The 23,437-nt window shown below is 35.7% G+C and overlaps 1 protein-coding gene across 2 annotated transcripts in view; it reads left to right on the forward strand.

The window, feature by feature from the left end:
• NDC80 (NDC80 kinetochore complex component) overlaps positions 1-22,506 on the forward strand; it is a 48,986-nt gene extending 26,480 nt beyond the window's left edge. For both annotated transcript variants that reach the window (XM_047698150.1, XM_047698151.1), the window contains exons 13-17: positions 1,719-1,808; positions 14,283-14,375; positions 15,586-15,716; positions 17,599-17,701; positions 22,080-22,506. In XM_047698150.1, the coding sequence (XP_047554106.1) occupies positions 1,719-1,808; positions 14,283-14,375; positions 15,586-15,716; positions 17,599-17,701; positions 22,080-22,217 (555 nt within the window). In that variant the 3' untranslated portion in view covers positions 22,218-22,506. The remainder of the gene's footprint in view (positions 1-1,718; positions 1,809-14,282; positions 14,376-15,585; positions 15,717-17,598; positions 17,702-22,079) is intronic.
• The last annotated feature ends 931 nt before the right edge of the window (positions 22,507-23,437 follow it).

Consider the following 23,437-nt stretch of genomic DNA (forward strand, 5'->3'; position numbering starts at 1 on the left):
TTCGGCTCAGGTCATGATCCCAGAGTCCTGGGATCGAGCCCCACATCGGGCTCTCTGCTCGGCGGGGAGCCTGCTTCCCCCTCTCTTTCTCTGCCTGCCTCTCTGCCTACTTGTGATCTCTGTCTGTCAAATAAATAAATAAAATCTTCAAAAAAAAAAAAAAAAAAGGCATTGCATCTTGCAAAAAAGAGCTCCAAAATTAAAAACAGTAACTTCAGAAGACCTACTAAAAAACGTAGTAACACGGGGTTTCCTTTTGGTGATGAAGATGATTTGGAATGAAGAGGTGGTGTTTATACAACACTGAATGTACTAAATGCCACTTTTCTGTATGCCTTAAAAGAGGTAGTTTTAGGGCGCCTGGGTGGCTCAGTGGGTTAAGCCGCTGCCTTCGGCTCGGGTCATGATCTCAGGTCCTGGGATCGAGTTCCGCATCGGGCTCTCTGCTCAGCGGGGAGCCTGCTTCCCTCTCTCTCTCTCTCTCTCTGCCTGCCTCTCTGTCTACTTGTGATCTCTCTCTGTCAGATAAATAAATAAAATCTTTAAAAAAAAATAAAAAATAAAAAAATAAAAAAAGAGGTAGTTTTATATTAAATTCATTTTAAATTATTTCAATTCAATCATTTAAAGTGTGAGTTTGATGTCAATAAAAAATAATAATAATGGGAAACAATGAGGTACTGTGTTGAAAGAAAATTAGTAGAATAGAGGATAAGCATAAGAACTACAAGCAATAAGAGCTTCAAGGTTGGTGAACACATGGAAATGCAGGGCACACCCAGAGGGTATGGAAGCTTTGTCCCCCTTCCCAAGTACCTTGCCTTATGCATCTTTTCCATCTGGCTGTTTCTTTCATCATTCTTAAATAAACTGGTAAACATTTGCCTATGCTGGATACCCATCTTGCTTTATTCACGGAAAAACCCACCCTGGCGATCTCTCTGCAGTAGTATGTCGAGGAGTCCGTGGTTCTTTTTGCAGTCTCTGAGTCTTCATTTTGTAGCTTATTCAACCAGTCAGTTGCTGCTGGTGGACATATGCTATGTTTCAAGTCTTGCTATTCTAGCAGAATTCCAATGAATAGCAGAAAGAAGAAATACAAGCAGATAATTTTAAGATTAAACAGTTGAAAAGGATTAAGAGAAAAATATAAATTGTTTTCAGAAAAGACACTGCATTAAAATAAGTGTATTTATAAAATATTTGAATAATAGCAGTGAATCCCCAGAATCCATAAGCAAATCTAAAATTTTGCAAGTATTCAAAACCAAAAGCAAGTTGCATTCTATAGTTACAGAAATTACATTGAAAATTAGTTTTATTGTCATTCCTGGGTGACTCACTAGGTTGAGCATCATCTTGGTTTCTATTTAGGTCATAATCTCAGAGTCCAAAGATCAACCCAGACGGAGTCAGGCTTCTTGCTCAGTAGGGAGTCTACTTGAGATTCTCTCCCTCTTCCTTTGCCCCACCCCTGCATGCCTCTGTCTGCCTATCTCTCTCTTTCTCTCTCTCTCTCTCTTTAATAAATAAATTTTTAAAGAAAAAAATTACTTTTATTGTCTTATTTATGGTGTATTAATTTAGTGTGAAAACTAAATGGCTTCACTTTTTTTCCCTCCAAAAGTGGCTCCTTCTATCACAATACATAGATGCCTCATGAGAGCTTTTGTACTTACATATATCATATGTAACCCATATTCCTATGTATTTTATAGGTACCACTCAAGGAACTCTTGAACCAAACTGAAGAAGAAATTAATAAAGCTCTAAATAAAAAAATGGGGTTAGAGGATACTTTAGAACAGGTAAGTAACAAAATACAGTTTTTAAAAGCAAAAATAAGATTTTTAACTCTTAAAGATGGTTTGTAGTTTCTAAGGAATGAATTTGTAGCTTTTAAGTAATGAATTTTTAAGATATTATTTAAAAGGAGAATTGAGTATTCCCTTGACTTAGAAATATTTGAGGTGGGGTACCTGGGTGGCTCAGTGGGTTAAGCCTCTGCCTTCGACTCAGGTCATGATCTCAGGATCCTGGGATCGAGTCCCGCATCGGGCTCTCTGCTCAGCAGGGAGCCTGCTTCCCCCTCTCCCTCTGCTGCTCCCCCCACTTGTGCTCTCTCTCCTTCTCTCACTCTCTGTCAATAAATTCTTAAAAATTTAAAATTTAAATTTAAAATTTAAAAATTCTTAAATTCTTTAAAAAAAAAAAAAGAAATATTTGAGGTAACTTTTTAAAATAACTTAAACAGGGACGCCTGGGTGGCTCAGTGGGTTAAAGCTTCTGCCTTCGGCTCGGGTCGTGATCCCGGGGTCCTGGGATCGAGCCCAGGATCGGGCTCTCTGCTCAGCAGGGAAGCCTGTTTCCCTTCCTCTCTCTCTGCCTGCCTCTCTGCCTACTTGTGATCTCTGTCTGTCAAATAAAATCTTTAAAAAAATAAAAATAAATAAACATCCTAGGCTACACATGTCATTGATGATGAAATAATAAAATACTGAGTAAATTATCCTTGATTTTAAATGAAGAATTGCCCAGGCACCTGGGTGGCTCATTCATTAAGTGTCGGCCTTCAGGTCAGGTCATGATCCCGGTGTCCTGGGATGGAGCCCTGCATTGGGCTCCCTGCTCAGCAGGAAGCATGCTTTTCCCTCTCCCACTCCCCCTGCTTATGTTCCCTCTCTTGCTGTGTGTGCATCTGCCAAATAAGTAAATACAATCTTTAATAAAAATAAAAATAAATGGAGAATTATCTCCTTCAACTTCAGATAATTTAATATACCTTTTTCTTTTTAAGTTTTATATATATTTAAGTAAATCTCTACACCCAACATGGGGCTCAAACTTACAACCCTGATATCAAGATTTGCATGCTCTTTGGACTGAGCCAGCCAGGTGCCCCTTAATATCTCTTTATACTATAAGGAATTTGAGATGGCTACCTTAAAAGTAGATATGTATCACTTGGGGCTTGAGGCAAAGTAGCTATGATAAATTAAGAGATTTTATTAACCACATTTTTCATTCTGCACTATGAAATTCAGGGGAACTCAAATGCCAATAGAAGTCTACTTCCAAAAAATGTTTCATAAAGTTCCTTCTTCTAAGATACTTAAAATATAATATAATATAATATAGTATAATATAATATAATATATATAAATATAATATAAATATAAATATAATATAACCAAAATTTAATATAACCAATATAACCAAAAGATAACTCTACTATTGATTCAGTAACCTTTAAATATTGTTAAAGTTGATTAAGAAGCTATTTCTCAACTGCACATAAAAGGTATTGTTTATATGACACCAAACAACTGAAGGAAAACTCTAGTTAATTCAGCTCAACTCAACTAGTACTGTTAACTCAACTAGTACTGTGGCATCTCAAGGTACAAAATCCTGTCTTTACTCAGAATAGAAATTTGTTTTTCTCATCTGGAAATAAAACCTATGCATTTCACAAATTTTTTCAAGTTAACAAATTCTATCAAAACTTACTTTGTATTAGAAAGAATTCCCGCTCAAAAAAATATAGCAAACTTTTTAACATTAGATAAGTGGGCCTTTTCATGATACTATTGTTATTATAATTTGGGGTTTCTATAACATCACACAATGGAAAGAAGATAAGGAGCTAGGTCTACTTAAACAGGTACTCTGCAGGTGTGTGGGTTATTTAAGATGACATCTTCACTTAAGTTCCTTCAGTTTGATTTCTCTCTTTCGTTGGAATGGGCACTAAACCTGCAGACTTTCAAACTGACTTGAAACTTTTTAAAAGCCATGGGCAGGAAAACCTGGAAGGGACGCCCCAGGGAGTTATAAAATGCCTACTATAGGTGGGGCACCTGGGTGGCTCTGTTGGTTAATCCTTGACTCTTGATTTCAGCTCAGGTCATGATCTCAGGGTCTTGGGGTCAGGACTCCACCATGCCCAGTGGGGAGTCTGCTTGAGATTCTCTCTCTGCCCACTGCCCTCCATGCTCACGCTCTCTCTGTCTCTCTGAAATTAATAAAACTTTTTTTTAATGCCTACTATATAGTATAGGCTATACTATAGTATAGGCTGTAGATAAATATAACAAGTTTGAATGAAGGAAAAGACTGACCTGTAGTTACACTAATCAGGTTCACATTTTTCAAAACCCTTTTGGTCATAGAAAAGTGACTTGTGGGGAAGCACTTGAAATTGTTAAGAAGTTAAACCAAAGTATTACAGTAGCAATAGAAGGAAGGGGACAGATTTAGGAAATGTTGAGGTAGACCTCAAGCAATTTTTGGCAGACTGTAAAAGCTGGGAGGGAAAGAAGTACCAACAGTAACTTCCATTTTTTCCAGTGTGGGCAACCTTGGGGAGGAAAAATGGGTGCAACTAATCAGCCCTGTACTGGTGATATTGAGCTTGCCGTCTGCAGAACACAGACATCCAAAAGGAAGCCAAAGTAATAGATTCAGAACATGGGGAGAGATTAGGTCTGAAAATACAGATTTCAGAGTCTTCACCATATAGGTGGCTCTTAAACCCAAATGTGGATGATATTTCTGAGACTATGTAGAGGAAAGTGGCAGAGGATCAAATCTTGAGAAACAACACTACTTAAGAGATAGACAAAGGAAGGAGATTCTGGGAAAAACTCTTAGAAGAGGACAAGGGACACCTGGATAGCTCAGTTAATTAAGTGACTGCCTTCAGCTCAGGTCATGATCCTGGACTCCCAGGATCAGGTCTCCCATCAGACTCACTGCTCAGCAGGGAGTCTGCTTCTCCCTCTGACCCTACCCCTTCTCATGCTCTCTCTCTCAAATAAATAAAAATCTGAAAAAAGAAAAAAAAAGATGAAGAAGAAGTGGATAAAATAGAGAACAGTCACAGGAAGAAAAATGCTATAAAAGCCAAAGTAGGGAAGACTTTCAGGAAAGCCCTGCCTCTAACTAAATTAACTGTGGTAATTATTTCATATTACATACATATATTAAATCATTATTTTATACACCTTAAACCTGTATAATGGTATATATTATATCTCAAAACTGGGGGAGAAAAAGGAAAGCTCAGTAATGTCATATACTTCAAAGACTAAAGACTAAAACAGTTTTTAAAATTTGACAGTTTAAAAATATGCAGGGAATGATCCCAATCTTTTGATACCGGTTGAGACCTGATTTAGGACCGAGGATGTGATCTATTCTGGAGAATGTTCCATGTGCACTAGAGAAGAATGTGTATTCTGTTGCTTTGGGATGGAATGTTCTGAATATATCTGTGATGTCCATCTGGTCCAGTGTGTCATTAAAGGCCTTTATTTCCTTGTTGATCTTTTGCTTGGATGATCTGTCCATTTCAGTGAGGGGAGTGTTAAAGTGCCCTACTATTATTGTATTATGGTTGATGTGTTTCTTTGATTTTGTTATTAATTGGTTTATATAGTTAGCTGCTCCCACGTTAGGGGCATAGATATTTAAAATTGTTAGATCTTCTTGTTGGACAGATCCTTTGAGTATGATATAGTGTCCTTCCTCGTCTCTTATTATAGTCTTTGGCTTAAAATCTAATTGATCTGATATAAGGATTGCCACTGCTGCTTTCTTCTGATGTCCATTAGCATAGTAAATTCTTTTCTACCCCCTCACTTTAAATCTGGAGGTGTCTTCAGGTCTAAAATGAGTTTCTTGTAGGCAACATATAGATGGGTTTTGTTTTTTTATCCATTCTGATACCCTGTGTCTTTTCATTGGGGCATTAGCCCATTAACATTCATGGTAACCATTGAGAGATATGAATTTAGTGCCATTGTATTGCCTGTAAGGTGACTGTTACTGTATATTGTCTCTGTTCCTTTCTGATCTACTACTTTTAGGCTCTCTCTTTGCTTAGAGGACCCCTTTCAATATTTCCTCTAGAGCTGGTTTAGTGTGCAAATTCTTTCAGTTTTTGTTTGTCCTGGAAGCTTTTTATCCGGATGGAACTAGAGGGTATCATGCTTAGCAAAATAAGTCAATCGGAGAAAGACAACTATCATATGATCTCCCTGATATGAGGAACTGGAGATGCAACATGGGGGGGTTAAGGGGGTAGGAGAAGAATAAATGAAACAAGATGGGAGTGGGAGGGAGACAAACCATAAGTGACTCTTAATTTCACAAAACAAACAGGGTTGCTGGGGGAAGGGGTGTTGGAAGAGGGGGGTGGGGTTATGGACATTGGGGAGGGTATGTGCTATGGTGAGTGCTGTGAAGTGTGTAAACCTGGCGATTCACAGACCTGTACCCCTGGTGATAAAAAATATATGTTTATAAAAATTTTTAAAAAAAACTTAAAAAATAAAAATAAAAAATTTGACAGTTTAACCGTATTAAGATAGCATAAGGTAGCTATCTAATCAAATAAGCTATCTAATCAAATAAGATAGCATTTGAAATAGTAATGGCTAAGGGCGCCTGGCTGGCTAAAGCCCCTGCCTTCTGCTCAGGTCATGATCCCTGGGTCCTGAGATCAAGCCCTGCATCAGGCTCTCTGCTCAGCGGGGAGCCTGCTTCCCCTTATCTCTTTGCCTGCCTCTCTGCCTACTTGTGATCTCTGTCAAATAAATAAATAAAATCTTTTTTTAAAAAATGAAATAGTAATGGTTAATCATAAATTAATGAATTAAAATAACTGAAACAAAAACAAAATTCCAGCTGAGTAAATTTGAAGATCTAATTGGCTTTATTCAGCAAATCAGAAATTGGGCAGCATCCCGTTTAACAAGTAGACAAGAACTCTAAAGGACTACAGAAAGGAAAACAATTTTTAAGGCAGGACAAGGAAGTCATAAACTAAAAAAAAAAAAATTATTTCAGGCAAGATTTCCCCTCCCTTTGAAAGATAAAGGGTCTTATTAGGTGGATTACCTCACTCATGTTAACCAGGAAACTCCAGACTGACCAGTCCTAGGGAGATCATTTGCTTGGTAGTTCAAGACTGCAAACATACATTTAAAGCTTTTGAGAGAATATAACACACTAGGAAATTTTTATGATTATAATAAATGAGGTAATTCCCAGTGTTTGGAGTGCCTTTACAACCATGATACCCAGGACCAACACCAAGTCATCTTTTTAAAAGTGGCTTCCTGGGGCGCCTGGGTGGCTCAGTGGGTTAAGCCTCTACCTTCAGCTCAGGTCATGATCTCAGGGTCCTGGGATCGAGCCCCACATCGGGCTCTTTGCACAGCGGGGAGTCTGCTTCCCCCTCTCTCTCTGCCTGCTTCTCTGCCTACTTGTGATCTCTCTCTCTCTCTCTCTGTTGAATAAATCAATGAAATCTTTAAAAAAATAAATAAATAAATAAAAGTGGCTTCCTCAGTGATCTTACATAACTGATTTTCATCGTCCCCAGAATTGCTAGTCCAGGTGCAGCAGGTAATACTGACCTCAACACAAGTACCTCCCTGCTTGGCTAAAAGATAATCAAGGGCTATCCTATTACCAAGAACAACTTTGGCCAGAGTCAAAGTAAGCTAATTTTGAGTCATGAATGCCTTTGAGTCATGTAAATCCCTTCTGCCTTGACAATTTAAATTTAGGGAGGTGACCAGTGAGGTATCTCAGTTTGTGGATAGTTAGAGGCACAATTAAATAGCCTAAGAAGCGTTGCTCAATTATATATTAGCCATTCAGGCATTCATAAGCCCAGCCAGAATAATAACCACCACAGACAAAGAAAAACCCTGTTGGGGCCCAAATCATTCCTATAAGGCTGTCCCATTAATGGATTAAATCACAGGGATTGCTGCATTCACCCGTACAAACCAGGGGTCAGTTAGGTTTTCTCCTAGCCTGAAATTAAAAGTTGTTCCAAATACCAGAGGAAAACCTCCCTTAGCAGTGGCCTAGGAAATACAGATGATGGCTTTATCTTTCCAGGCCAATGCCAAAGTAAAGAAAGAGAAGAATAGAGGGTGTCATGTTAAGATCAGGTATGAAGTCCTGATCCAGCATCTTGGGAGGAAACAGTCTATCTTATTGTCAGCTACTTCTCTTCTTAGTTAATCTTAATTTGCTTTGGAGGTCTCCATCATTTGCACAGGACCAAATTCAGGCAGAACCTTCTTCAGCTGTGAGACGCTGGGGTTCAGGTCCCTGAAGTTTTGCTGCCATCAGGGTGGTAAGGAGGTAGTAATGGTCTCTTTCAAGGAGATTCAAGGCAGTCTTTGTTCTTAGTAATTCCAAATCAGAAGTCAGAGGAGAAAATTGGAAACATTAATTTGGAAAGTCATAGTCAGATGTGTGAGGAAATTAGAATAATCCAAGACCTAGTCTGACTTATAGGTGTATATAACAAAACCTCAAAGATAACAGGATTATAATTTAATATCTACAAAAGTTCAAACCTAATTTTTCTCTCTGAAATTACACCCATATTTACTGAAGATAACCATGGTAAAAGTAATTTATTTGCATTAAACTTGGTCTCATTATTTACAGAAAAATAGCAAGAAAAGCAATTGACCATAAAATCTCTTTTTAAAATTGCTTTACTGGAGACTTGTAAGCATGGTGTACAAATCAAGCCTCATATGGGGCTGTCTGCTCAGCAGGGAGTCTTCTCCCTCTCCCTCTGCCCCCCCCCCACAAACGTGCACTTGTGTTCTCTCTCCTCTCTCAAATAAATAAGTAAAATCTTTAAAAAAAAAAAAAAGACAAAAAAACCCTCTTTTTCTTAATTAAATTCATTCCAATATTACAACCTTGACCACACATAGAATGTCCTTCCCTTATTATTTCTACCAGTTTTAATTATACATATTAAAATTTCTACCATTAGAAACTTTTAATTTCTAGTGAAATCTAAGAAGTAAGAAATTATAAACCATCTTTTACATTACCATTCTGTAGATTAGCAGACTAATAAATACTTCCTTATGATTTCTAGAAACGTGTTTTCTCACAGAAAATTTGTCAGGGTCATGACACGTGTTTATTAATAAATCCACATATCTTTAGTTCCTGTGTAAAAGGAATTAAAAAGTAGATAAACCAATATTCAGTAACTAATGTGTTAGTATTTTATCTTATTTGGAAATGATCTGAATAGTGAATGAATTTAACTTAACTGATCATTTAACTTAACCTAGCAAAACTTTAAGTTTCCAGGTTACCAAAAAGACTTGGGGAAACTATTTAAAAGTTCACCTAAAAACTTTTTATCTTTTTATATCCCTTTAATTTACTTGTTCTTTACTGTGTTTAGATTACCAACCAAAATTTCATTAGACATTGACAAAGTCAGTCATCATCCCAAGATAATTTTTCTTGCTGACAAATTTTGTAAAGAGATAACATAAACTGATTTGATCGATAAACCCAGGTGGATAAGACTTGTATGTATGCATTTTATTCAATGTTTATAACTTGAAAGAAAAGTTTATTTTAGTTAAACAAACTTAAGTTAACCTTAATAATGAATATTTTCTTAGGTGTTGTGAATTCAGAACGCATTTGGGTTAGTTTCCATTGTTTTTTGTTTTTTTTTGTTTGTTTTACTTTTTATGAATACTGAATTTATTTAAACACTTAGTTTAGGTCAATTAAATAGAGCTTTTTTACAAACTAATTTTAGAGGTAGAAAAATACCACACACCTTTGATGCACTTAGAATAGACACACATAAACATATAGACAGATATAAACAGAGACCTTCTGGCCTCTGTTTTACTAGTTAAAAAGAATTTGTATCTAAGTTGGTTATCTGGTAGTTAGAGTAATTTAAGGCTACTTGAGTGGATGGCTTAAACTACGTTTTAAATGATGTTTTCTTTTTTCATTTTTTTCCTGATAAGAATTATCCCTGAAGTTGTACTTTAACATTTACATTTCAAAAACACAGGAAAGAATACAAGTTACAAGACTTCTAAAATAAATAGGGAAGGTTTGGGGACTGGTAAAAAGAAACAGATGAACTTCGAAATGCTTCTAGAGTTGCATTTTCTAGTTTTGTAAAGAAGTAGTAAATCTGAAGATCTAATTGACTTTGTTCAACAATTCATGAGTCAGGCAGCATCCCATTTAGCAAACAGAAGAGAGCTCCAAATGACTGCAGAAGGGGAAAGAGACTAGAGGCACACAGTTAGGAAGCCTAACAGTATCCCGAATGATAAATGGTAAAAAACTTAAACCAAGGCTATTGCAGTAAGGATGTAAAAGAGATATTTAAAGATTGAAACAATGTAATTTAGTGGTCCATTTGGATGTGAGCCTCGCAGGGTTCGATGCCACAATCTGAGATCATGACCTGAGCCAAAATCAAAAGTCAGACGCTTAATTGACTGAGCCACCCAGGCGCCCCTGAAGATTTTTAAGTCAGGGCATAACACCCTTGTATTACAGTAAGCCCCATAATGTATGAAGGCTAGTTTAGAAGTACATGAAACTAGAGGCATACATTTCAGAGACCTAACAGTATCCCAAGTGATAAATGGTAAAGACTCAATCCAAGGCTATTTCAGTGAGGGTGGAAAAAAGAGATTTAAAGATGGGAACAATGTAATTTGGTCCAAATTTGGTCATTTGGATGTGAAGGTTACAGAAGAGAGGAATTAAGAATTGTTCAGATGTCTAGCTTTGGTATATGATGTTAAAGAAAAAAAATTATTTATGACACTTGTTAAAGGAAGTAAGGGGGACCATTACAAAGAGGTTTTATAGTAGGTGAGAGAGATTGGGCTCAACTCCAAATACAACAACAACAACAAAAAGGGAATTGTAACCAAGGAGAGTAGAATGCAAATCAGTGGTTAAAGAATTACTGAGAAGAAACTCTAGGGGTAAGGGATGATACTATCTAAACCAGCCTAATAGTGTTCTTGCTGGACACAGGCAGGCCAAGGTGATCAGACACCAGCTGGAGGATGTTGAAGGAACTTGATTAGATATTGGGGTTAGGGATTCTAATTAAACTGTCTTAAGCATGATTCTTGCTAAAACTGGACAATCAAAGACAAACACAGAAGCCAAAGGGAAACTCCCTTTGAGAAAAGAGTTCAGAACTGCTGAGTAGTTTGGTCAAGGAGAGAATCTTTTGGTGGTGATATTCTAGACCCTTGATAAAGAATACAAGAGAAGGTTGTAGAAGAAAGAATTTCAGTCTGGGATATACTGAGTTTCAGATCTCTAGAACATCAGAGTGGAGACTGTCCTGTAGGCAGTTGGACTGTGTACATAGATATAAATATGTATTACTTAGCATGCATTTAATTAAAGCCAAGAAATTTCCCAGGTGTGAAAATGAAAGAGCAAGCTCTCCCAAATGAACAGATGAGAATACAGCCAAGATCAGAATCCTGGGAGAACATTCATATCCAAAGTACAAACAGAGAAAGAGAAATCCATAAGGAAGAGTTAGAAGGACCTCCCAAGACTTAAAGAGAAAACCAGGAGCTTCCATGGTCATAGAAACCAAGAAAAGGGATTTCAGAAGGAAGTGATCAACTAAATATGTTACTCAGATATAAATCATGAAAGGTGTTCTTTGACTTTAGCAAACAATTTGTTAATGGTGATCTTTGCAAAGGCAACTTCATGAAGCAGAGGAGCCAGAAAGCTTATTGCTGTGGATTGAAATTTGAATGGTAGTAGCAGAAGATACTATAGTATTAATAGTCTACTTTCTATGGAATGCTACAATTAGATCATCACAAAATTTGAGTCTAAGGAGACAAGATGGAACAGTAGTTAGAAAGTGGTGTATGGGAAAGATTTTCATTTTGCAGGGGGTGAGGAGGGGGTTGTTTGAGTTTAAAGGTGAAAGAATGAGTTCAAGGAAAAGAGTTTAAAAAATTAGTTCAAAAAATAAAGTTTAAAAAATTAGGAGTGAAAGGTATTGATGGATTTGAACATAGTTCATGAAGAAATACCAAGGCTTGGGATCTAGGGAAGAGGTAAAGGGTTCATGAGGAAAATGGGTATCATGCATCCTGAAACTGAAAGAAGGAAGAAGGGTCTTGTAAGAAATATTTTGGTTGTTGGGAGATAGGAAGTGATGGAAATCCAATCTAGTGGCTTCTGTCTTCTCAATGACAGAAGAAAAAAAATTTCTAACTAAAGTAACTAATGATATCTTCTCTGCTTATAAACTGTTGGACAGTTGTTTACTGAATGAATGAACGAAATACTGAAGGAAGTATACCAAATATTAATAACAGTTCTTTGGGATTATAGAATTATTAGTAATTTTTATTTTCCTTAATTTTTCCCTTATTTACTACAGTGGAAATGTATATTTCTGTAATAGGGTTGGGGGAGGTGTGGTAATGTATAATTGATGAATTTTTAGCAAAGCTCATGTGAAAGTTAGAAGCTGCTCAGAGATTAAACATGATTTTGACAACCATGACTTCCTAGTGGAAGTTCTGATTATTTGGCTATGCAATGGTCTTACTGCAGATAAATTTAATGAAACAATTGGTTTAATTCAGCACCTTCTTCAGAAGTAACATATCTTTAAACGGGAAGTTTATAGTGTAGGTGTCAAGGGCGAATCACCCCAAGATGTGCCACTTTGGCATGCAGCTTGTTCAGAACTGAAAGTATTTAATACCCAAAAGACTCTAGAAGAAACTTTGATCTCCACCTACCCCCTGATTACCTAAAGGAATTAAAGGCCCTCCTCCCAGAAGGGAGCTATCACCATAGATAACTATAGTATAATATAAACTAGGGATGGTAGACAGTGAGGAACTTAGCAAAATCTCTTTCTTAAAATTCCTCTCTATGTCCCATTTGTGTCTGTGTGGCCTAGAAAACATTTGTTTACCAAACATTAACTCTTCCATCTTCCTATGAATTGCTTTCCTTTTCTTGAAATCCCAGACCCCTACCCCCTTATCTTTAGCTCACGATGACAAATACAGTTCCTTTTGCTTGTCTTTAGAATCTCATGTCTTTGTGCATTCCCCATACATACAAAATTAAATTTGGTTTTCTCCTGTTAATCATTCTTATGTCAGTTAAATTCTTAAACCAGCCAAAAGAACCTTAAGGGTAGAGAAAATTTTTTCCTGCTTGAATAGCTTCAGTAACTTTAGTCTTGGGGGGGCGAGGGGAAGGCAGAGGGAGAAGAGAGAAAGAATCTTAAGCAGGCTCCATGCCCAGCATAGAGCCCAACACAGGCTTGATCCCATGACCCTGAGATCATGACCTGAGCCAAGATCAAGAGTCAGACGCTTAATCAGCTGAGCTGATTAGAGTTAGAATGTCTAGGTTGGAGTTGTGGGCATATGCTCTCTGTATGATCCTACGTGAACAGCATTCATTCTAGCCAACTCTTCTCATTTGTAAAATAGAAAAGGAATATTCTTTATAAAGAGACATTTGATAATTGAATGAGAAGTACATGCAAGTTTCTCTAATAAATATATAGTCACTTTACCATCCTATCATACACCAAACAACAATTGCTTCACTAAATTTCTCCTCAAAATATGTATACATAATTTTTTTGTGACTTCATGTATGTGTTGAATCATCCTTTTAAAGAAAGATCCAGCTTATAGATACATTTTTCTATTTTTTATTTCCTACAGCAAATATTTTCTTAACCTAGCTGGAAAACATTCTATATTAATTTCTGGTAACTTTGGAAACACTTTTTTTCTTTAATTTTGGTTTCAACAGATCTTAAAGCTCAAACTTTAATAAGATTAAGTGTGTTAAATTTATTACTGTTTGGGAGAATCCATTGATTAATAACCAGTTAGAAAACATCCAGTAAAATCAATATGAAAACTTCTCTTTAACATCCTAGAAAGTAAACACACAAATGGAAAGCTAGATAACTAATAAAAGAGATGAAATCTAAGTAAATCTAGACTTCAAAACTAGAAGGCAAAAACAACTTACATGTATTAACAAATTAATATAAAAATGTTCAGAATGTATATAATACATGTAATATTTATAATACTATATAAGATTGCTTACAAACACTCCTACAGCAACTAGTAGAAAAGTACCTGGTATCCTTCTTTTACTGGGAATTAAGCCAGACTTTTTTTTCCCTAACTAACTCTGTATTTTAATATTGTACATTAAAAAAAATATATGCCTTTTTGTGTGTTTGTTTTTATTTAACTCCTCTTTGGGGAATAATAAATTCTGGGAACAAATGATAGGTGAGAATCCAAAAGGACTAGAAATAACATGGTTCAATCGGTAATATGAAAGTTTTATAACTTACTAAAATGTTTTTGGTGTATGGTTATGATTTCTCAACCCAAGTTTTATTCTCCAAGTTAAATGCAATGATAACAGAAAGTAGGAGAGGTGTAAGAACTCTGAAAGAAGAAGTTCAAAAGCTGGACGATCTTTACCAACAAAAAGTTAAGGTAAGAACTTTGCCACAGTTTGTATAGGTAAGCTTTGACCTATTCTTACATCTAAGTAAACATTTAAGCTATATCCTATAACTTGTGTTTAAGTTTAGTCTAATCTTCTAAAGTTTATTATAAAGAGTTATTTTGTCCTTTTAAAGTATTTTTTTCCTGGAATTGGGCTGTTTCACATGAGAACACATTTACTGTTTCATTAATATTTTAGACTTGAATATGAGATTCTGTATCCTTGTAAGACCAAAACATGTTTTAAATGCAATCTCTTCTACCTTTTTTAGAAATTTAGTGTTAAGTACTCCTAAAGCATAAACCTCCAATAAGGCTTTGTGTATGTGATTGCCTGTAAAGAGTTACAGCAAACTGACGAACTTGGCCAAATCACAAAGATATTTTATATGAAATTAGAATGTGGGTAAAATAATAGGATTCTTTTCCCACCACCTCTAATCCATCCACCTTCTCACCAGTGTTTTACTTAGGGAAGCACTCATGTGACTATTCATTACCATTTATAAAACTTACAAGAGAATTTTAGTCATACTAATATCTTTCACTTAGTTACAGCAACAAAGTATTAGGAATTGGAAATTTTCTCTTGGCCTTGTATTGCATTTAGGGCCTATACATTTTGTTAAATAGTGAGAAATTTTTAGAAAATACACCACAGTAATATGATCTACACGTGAAATATGAGCCAGTTGGTAATCATTGTTGTTTTCATATGTTCTCCATGACAGTACTTGCATTTGTGCTCTTAAAGCACTTCAGTGAAAGGCTTTCATATTTCATCTTAACCTAAGAGTTGATGACTTTGGGCTCCTTTTCCTGTGCATATTTCACATATGTGAAATAAAGGTAGTGTGAAAGTTACCCACATTTTTGCATGTATAAAAGACCTCTTGATGATCATAGGAAATATTTAAATCATTATCCTAAGGTTTCCTATAGTACCTACCTGAAAATACCACTGAATGAATTCCATATAAGGCCTGTTGAGAAGGTCATATTTAGGTTTACAGTATAAAATTTCCAAAGAAGCTTTTTAAAGTCTCATACATGTAAAACAGTACACATTCTGAGAATATAAATGATGGTGCAACCTGATTTTTTTAATGTGTTACATATATATGGTATGTGGAGTATAGTATATGGAGTATATAGAACACAAACATTAAAAATGATAACCATACGCTTATCTTGATAGGAAGCTGAAGAAGAGGACAAAAAATGTGCCAGTGAGCTGGAGTCCTTGGAGAAACACAAGCATCTGCTGGAGAGCGCTGTTAACGAGGGCCTCAGTGAAGCTATGAATGAATTAGATGCTATTCAGCGAGAGTAAGTTCATGTAACCAAGATTTATAATGTTTATTTCAGATTAATTATTTAACATTTCTGTAAAACCAGATCTATGTTTATTAGCTTTAATTTATATTATAGAGCTACTTGGGAAAGAGGAAGTAGTGAACACAGAAAGAGCCTGTAACTTGAAATACTGTCCCTAAACGTATTCTGCTACTCTTATAGCTATTGCCTCCTAAGAAAACATTTATTTTTACATATAATTAATAAATGGCTTTTAAACACTGAAAACAGCATAAAATTTTCAATCAGTTGAAATACTTTGGCTATTTGTTACTATTTTTAAGATATTTATACTTTCTAGAAATTATATATACAATAAACTGTATACTATAAATTATATGATCATTGTGCTGTAACACATTATGTGCCCTCATAATAATCACCACACTGCAAAATCATGCAATAAAAAATCAGGACCTACAGTAAAACTGGGATTGGACACAACACTCAAAATCAGCCAGTGACACACATAAACAAAAGACGGGAACCTAACTAAAATGTTAGCACAATTGTACATATGTTAAATGTTTAAGAAGTACATAAATGCTATGATAAATATGACACTTTATCTTAAAGAGTCCGGAAGTTTGCCTGGGAAAGGGGCATTCAAAGGGTTGCAGCTTTTAAATTATTGAAATGAGGTGGAAGGAGAATTATCCAAAATCAGATGGGAAGTTTTAACACCAGATGTGGATGCATGTGACTCATCACATAATGTAATGAATTGAGGGAGCTGGTACACATTTGAGGTGTGTGTTTATATGTTTTTATATTCCTTTGCATCTGGATTCAGCTGAGGGCAGTTTTCTGCATTCGGTTAGTGTTTCTCAAGAAGGAAATGGCATAGGGACAACTGTATGACTCAGCTGAAGAACATGCAACTTTTTTTTTTAAAGCATGCAACTCTTGATCACAGGATTGTGAATTTGAGCCCCAAATTGAATGTAGAGATACTAAAAATAAATAAATAGATAAGCAAACAGACTTTAAAAAAGGAAAGAAATGTCATAAGCAAATACAAATTTTTGCATTATGGTCAAATTGCTACATAATATTTCAATCCAAATGGAACAAATACGTGTTTCTAAACAAGTAGCAGAACTAACTCTATATGCTACATTTCTTAGTTCTTCATTATCAAATTACACCTTGTCAAGTTTTCCCTCTTGGTTTCCATATTATTTTAAAACTTACATAGAAAGAGTTTTAGCCACATTGTGTATTAACAGTAACTAAAATGGTGACATCCTTTTTTAAAGAGTGTTCTGCCTTTGTGTATATAATTCTCTCATGCAACCCATAGAAAGTCAATATACTGAATCCATAGGCTCTTTTTTTTTAAGTCTTAATTAAGTGACCCTCAACTAAAAAATTCTGACTTTGAGATCAGAAGTACAACCCTTAAGAAAATCACACCTCTTCATTTGCTTATTTGTAGTTTAGGGATTAAAAAACTCACCTGAAGCATTTTTTTGGCTTGCAGTCTTTGTTTTTAATTTGAATTTGCATACGTTAAAAAAAAAAAAAAAAAAACGAGGCTCCCACTCCCCATTCAAATGTATTGAATGCCTTCTCCCTGAAAGCATTTAAGTTTACAACCCTTTTGGAGATTCAGTGAAGACCAATTGCTCCCAAGTTTTGTATGTTAAGGCACAAGGTTTTGGTGCTGTTTTGTTTTGTTCCTTGCAAAAGATCTTTGAAAATGTTTTTCCGTCTTAATGGCTGAGAAGCAAACAGCGCATATACCAAACACAGTCTGCGTTTATTGAATATGAAAAGGAGAAGTGAGCTAACTAGAACTGATGGATTAGGGTTTTTTTCCTAGACAACTCAAGCAAGAGTTTTTATTCTACAGATACCAACTAGTTGTGCAAACCACAACTGAAGAACGACGAAAAGTGGGAAATAACTTGCAGCGTCTTTTAGAGATGGTTGCTACACATGTAGGGTCTGTGGAGGTAAGTATATGAAGGTCTTTCCTACATTCTAATGAAGCTTTTTAAAACTGTATATCTATTTCATTTCTATAGAAATTAAATGATAAATTTTATTTCTATGGAAAATATGTTCTGGTAAAAAGTTATCAGAAGAGTCCTGTTTAGTGGTGTGTAAGGAGCATCTGCATTTCATAAAACAATCTGTTTTGTTCACATAACAACAACATAAACATAACATATAATGTTATATATGTGAACATATACTGTTCATATAACAACAACATAAACAACATGTAATGGTATTTATTACATCAATAGTATATAATCATGCGCCAGGCCACATTCTACATACTGAAAACATATCAACACGTTTAAGATTTCAGTAAGATTAAAAAAAATAAAAAAAAAATAAAAAAAAAAAAAAAAAAGATTTCAGTAAGATTAAGATGAAAGAGCATGTGTTATGACAAATATTTTTCCTTTCCATTAATTTCATGTAAAGTACTTATAAAATATAAAGTACTTATGAAACGTGAAGCATGGCTTAAAAGTTCAACAGTAATACTATTCCTCCAACCTGCTGTACAGAGCCCAGAAGCCAAGCTAAACTGCTAACCTTTAAAATTCCTGGGTAGTCTATTTGGTGATAATATATTTCCAATTGTGAATAGTTTAAGAGAAAAAAAAACCTCATTATATCATATTGTTAGCCTTCCATTTATTGAAAATAGCATGTGATATGCTATTTCTCCTCCTTTCTCCTAAAAGACATTGAATTGCATTTTCTTGTTTGCTAGTGTTCTTCAGTGCTTGGTGAAAAGAACTAAGAAAAATGAGCTGGATCCTACATCAGAAAACCTGGCTTCTCCCCACTTAGTGGCTCTATAACCTTTCATAAGTTCTTTTTCAACAAGTATTGTTAATTTGAACCACAGACCAGATAATTATATGAGTAATTACTTTCTTGTTCTCTCAAGGATGATGTATAATAAATGCATAAAAGGAAAATTCATTCACAACCTGTGATGATTGGCTCAGATTGAGAAAGTCTACTTATATGTATCATTTTGCTTCTTTTGGTCTTCACTTTCTCCATCTGTGTAATGAGAGGGTTGTACTAAATTATTGCCAACATCTTCCCGCATCTCTATTATCTATAACAATTAGTTTGACCTCAGTGTTAATCCGATAGTGATTTATTGCAAGGGATTTATGTGAAAGGAAACCACAACTGTTAAAAAGTTTTACTCAGTTAACATGAAGTTAGATTTGAAACCCTAATGATTATTACCTTTTAGTTTCTATTTAGTTCATTGTTGTTCAAGATCAGACGGCATTTTCAGAGCACTTACTTTGCACTATGTAAAAATTACAAATAGCCAGTAAACTATGGAAGGAGCCCCTAAAGTCAACCAATCATCTTTAAAACCTAATGTGAGGAAATTTTACAAGTGATAAAAGTGATTTTTACAATTTTACAATTTTACAAGTGATAAAATTAGACTGTAGAAAGCAGAGGGCTGTGGATCTAATGGTATCTTTAAATGGGATATTTTTCCTCTGAGGTAAAACGTTTCCTTGAGCAGTTCCTGGTTGTAGCCCCATGCAGGTCCTGTATGTGTCTTGATATTCTAGACTAGGAGAGCGCAAACTACAGCTCACAGGCCAAATTGTGCCCACAGGCTGCTTTGTAAATAAGTTTTATTGGAACACAGACACTTCATTCACTTCCATACTCTTTATGGCTGCATTCCCACTACAGTGGCGGGGTTGAGCAGTTGCAACAAAGGCCATTTGGTTCACAAAACCTGAAGTATTTGTTATTTGGACCTTTACAGGAAAAAGTTGCTGACTCCTGTTCCAGACTTCTACCTTCTTGAAGGGCACAAAATCTTTGTCTGTTAAGATGTTCAGAAATTATTATAAAGCCATAATAACAAACCCATTGTAGTACTGATGCATATAAACCAAGCTCTGACAGAGTCCGGAAAAAGATGGATGAGCATAGACAGAAGTTAAATTTTTAAGAGAGGTTGTATTGCAGACTAGTGGGGTAAAATGAATTGTTCAATTAATGGATTTGGGATTCCTACCTTAAACCGTAAACAAAAATCACTTCAAGATGGATTAAGAAATTAATGTGAGGCTAAATTTATTTTTTTTTGGAGAGAGAATGAGGGTTGGGGAGAGGGGCAGGGGAACAGGGAGAGAGAACCTTAAGCAGGCTCCGCTCCCAGTACAGAGTCCAACATGGGGCTCAATCCCACAACCCTGAGGTCATGACCTGAGCTGAAATCAAGAGTCAGACATTTAACCTACTGAGCCACCCAGGCAGCCCAAAGTGAGGCTAAATTTTTAACTTTCAGAAAAATTATAGACACCATTTTTATACCTCAGGAGTTGTAAAGGAGTTCTTAAATTAGGCACAAAGAGTAAAAACCACAAAAGTAATTATTTATAAATTCACCTTTGTTAAAATTAAGATCTCTACATCAAAAGACAAAAACCTGGGTGGCTCAGTTGGTCAAGCTTCTGCCTTCAGCTCAGATTATGATCCCAGGGTCCTGGGATCAGCTCCTGGGAACAACTCCCTGTTCGTAGTCGCTTTTCCCTCGCCCTCTGCCCCTCCCCCCCAATTGTTTACTCTCTCTAAATAAATACATATAGAATTTTTTTTTAAGTGGAAAGGCAAGCCACAAAACAATTTTTTAAGACAACTAATAGTATCCAGATACATAATGACCTCTGAGAAATAAGTACAGAAGGTGGGCAAAAGACTTGAATAGGAATTTCACAGAAAGCTAAAGTGACCAATAAACAGGAAAAGATTTACCATTTCCCACCCTCAAGAAATTGGCAAAAAAATTAAAGTTTGGGAATACTAAATGCCAGCAAGAACATAGAGAAATGCAAGTTTTCATTTATACTACAGGGGTTGCAAACTGATGTTAACAATTTTAGAAAACAAATTTGCAATCCCTGATAAAATGGTGCAATTCTATTCTAGGTATTAAGTTAAATTTTTACACTGTGTGCTACAGTACTAGCACTATTAGTACTAGTACTATACTAGTTGAATAGTATCCTCTCAAAATTCATGTGTATCCAGCATCTCATCATGTGACCTTATTTGAAAATAAGGTCTTTGTGGATGTCATTAGCTAAGATGAGGTCATAATAGATTAGGGTAGGCCCTCAACCTAGGGACCAGTATCCCTTATAAGAGTCTGTGTGAAGTTCGAGGCAGAAATTAGAGTGACACAGCTGTAAACTAGGGATTGCCCAGAACTGCTAGAAGCTGGTAAGAGGTGAGGAAGGATTCTTCCCTAGAGCCTTCAGAGAAAGTGGCCCTGTCAGGATCTTGATTTTGGACTTCAAGCCTCCAAAACTGTGAGAAAATAAGTTTCTTAAGCCATATAGTATGTTGAGATTTGTTATAGTATAATTGAAATAGTAAAAAACATAACCCAGCGTATTAATTTCCTGTTAGTGCTATAACAAATTACCACCAACTTAATGGCTTAAAGCAACACGGATTTATTTCCTTATATATCTGGAGATCAGGAGTGTAAAATGGGCCTTCCAGACTACAATCTTTCTAGAGACTCTAAGATGGAATTTCTTTGCCTTTTCCCTTTTCTAGAGCCACCTACACCCCTTGGTTTGCAGCCTCTTCATCTTCAAAGCCAGCAGCACAACATCTTCTATCCCCTCTGACTGCTTTTCTGTCCTTACATTTTCTCTTTCTGACTCTCACATTGATGATTTCCTCTTACCAAGACCCTCATGATTACATTGGGCCCACCAGGATAATGTAGAATGATCCCCTTTTCTCAAACTCCTTAACTTAATCACATCTGTAAAGTTCCTTTGCCCCTATAAGATAATGTGTTCATAGGTTCTGGGAATTAGGCCATGGACATCTTTGAGGAGGCTGCTATTCAGCCTACCATACCTGAAAATAAACTAAAATTCATTAATAGTAAAATGGATAATAAATATTGGTATGTTCATGCAATAGAAAACTATTTGGCAGTACATGAATAAACAAGCTATCTGTATTAACATCAATGAATCAAAATACTGGGTGGAAAAAAGTCATAGAATATTGTATTTAATATCATTCAGTAAATATGAATGTTAAAACCAGGTACCACTAAACTAGCATATTGTTCAGAGATACATACATATCTGTGTGGGGCGGGGGATAAAAGTATAAAGAGAAACAAAACATTGCCCTGGGAAGAAAAATGGGGATATGACTAGGAAAGTACACAAAAGAGTATCCCTTATATTCCCTGTTCTTACAAATGTTACCACTTATTTATATATTTCACAATTAAACTCTTTAAAATAAATTAATGTTTCTTCGCTAATAATTGCTCATTGTTTTTACTAGAAACATCTTGAGGAGCAGGTTGCTAAAGTTGAGAGAGAGTATGAAGAATACATGTCTGAAGATCTCTTGGAAAATATTAGAGAGATTGGAGACAAGTATAAGAAGAAAGCTGCTCTAATTAAGCCTTCTGATGAATGAAGATAAAATACTGATTATCTAAACAAGAACTTTATTAACAGTGTAAATTTTTAAATGTCCTTTGTAGGTTCGAAAAATCTCTAACATATCTTATACCCCTCCTTACAATGAAGTCTTATGACCGTATCTTCCCAAGCCTGTGAAATATTTTTATATTTTTTATAAACCTAGTTTGTTAATTTAAAGCATGTATAACCCGAAATTATGGTAACTTGTTAGATTGTTATCTTTAGATGTGAAAGACTAGTTATATTATGTATCCAGAGTTAATAAAATTATATCAACAAAGTGTGTTTTTCCCTTATTTCTCAATCTAACTTCAGATGGTTAGAAGACAGTTATTTTGATCTAAGCCAGGAATCAGCAAACTGTGGGCCAAATGCAATCACATCCATTCATTGACACATCATCTATGACTACTTTCACGGTACGGTGGCAATGTTTATTACATTCGTTAGACTGCAGGCCCAAAAATTAATTATCTGGCCCTTTACATAAACTTCTCCAGTCCCTGGAATACACTCTACAAAGGCTGGGGCTCTTTAAAAAAAACATAGTCCATGGGGCGCCTGGGTGGCTCAGTGGGTTAAAGCCTCTGCCTTCGGCTCAGGTCATGATCCTGGGGTCCTGGGATCAAGCCCCGCTTAAGGCTCTCTGCTCAGCGGAGAGCCTGCTTCTCCCCCTCTCTCTGCCTACTTGTGATTTCTGTCTGTCAAATGAATGAATAAAATCTTAAAAAAAAAAAAAAAATTGTCCAACTCAGTCCTTATTCAGAGCCAGGAAGCTAAATTTCTTTCTGACTTCGTGCCACCATTACTCTGAAATGAGCAGAAGAATATGGAATGTGATAATCAGAAGAAATAAATAGTTCAGTCCCCTCATTTTAGAGATAATTCTTTTCTAGAAATGTTCTGATTTACCTCTGGTTACACCTCTTTGTAGGGATAGATGTCACAGAGGAACTTATTTGTAACGTACACAATTCTCACTCTGCACAGCCAGCCACAGGAGCTATGAGATCAATGTTCTGGATGGTGAAGAAGTCATGTAGGAACATAATACTATTTACTTTAAATTGTTAGGAAGCTCTTCAACTGGTAACGGCCTCTAGTTGAACTTTTTATTCAAACTTTATTACAACTCATGCAAAATGAACATGATAAAATGAAATGTAAGCAATATAGGAACTGAAAATGAATTCCACCAAAGCTTTATGAAAG

Source organism: Lutra lutra, chromosome 12, assembly GCF_902655055.1.
Source record: "Lutra lutra chromosome 12, mLutLut1.2, whole genome shotgun sequence".
Taxonomy (NCBI): Eukaryota; Metazoa; Chordata; class Mammalia; order Carnivora; family Mustelidae; genus Lutra; species Lutra lutra.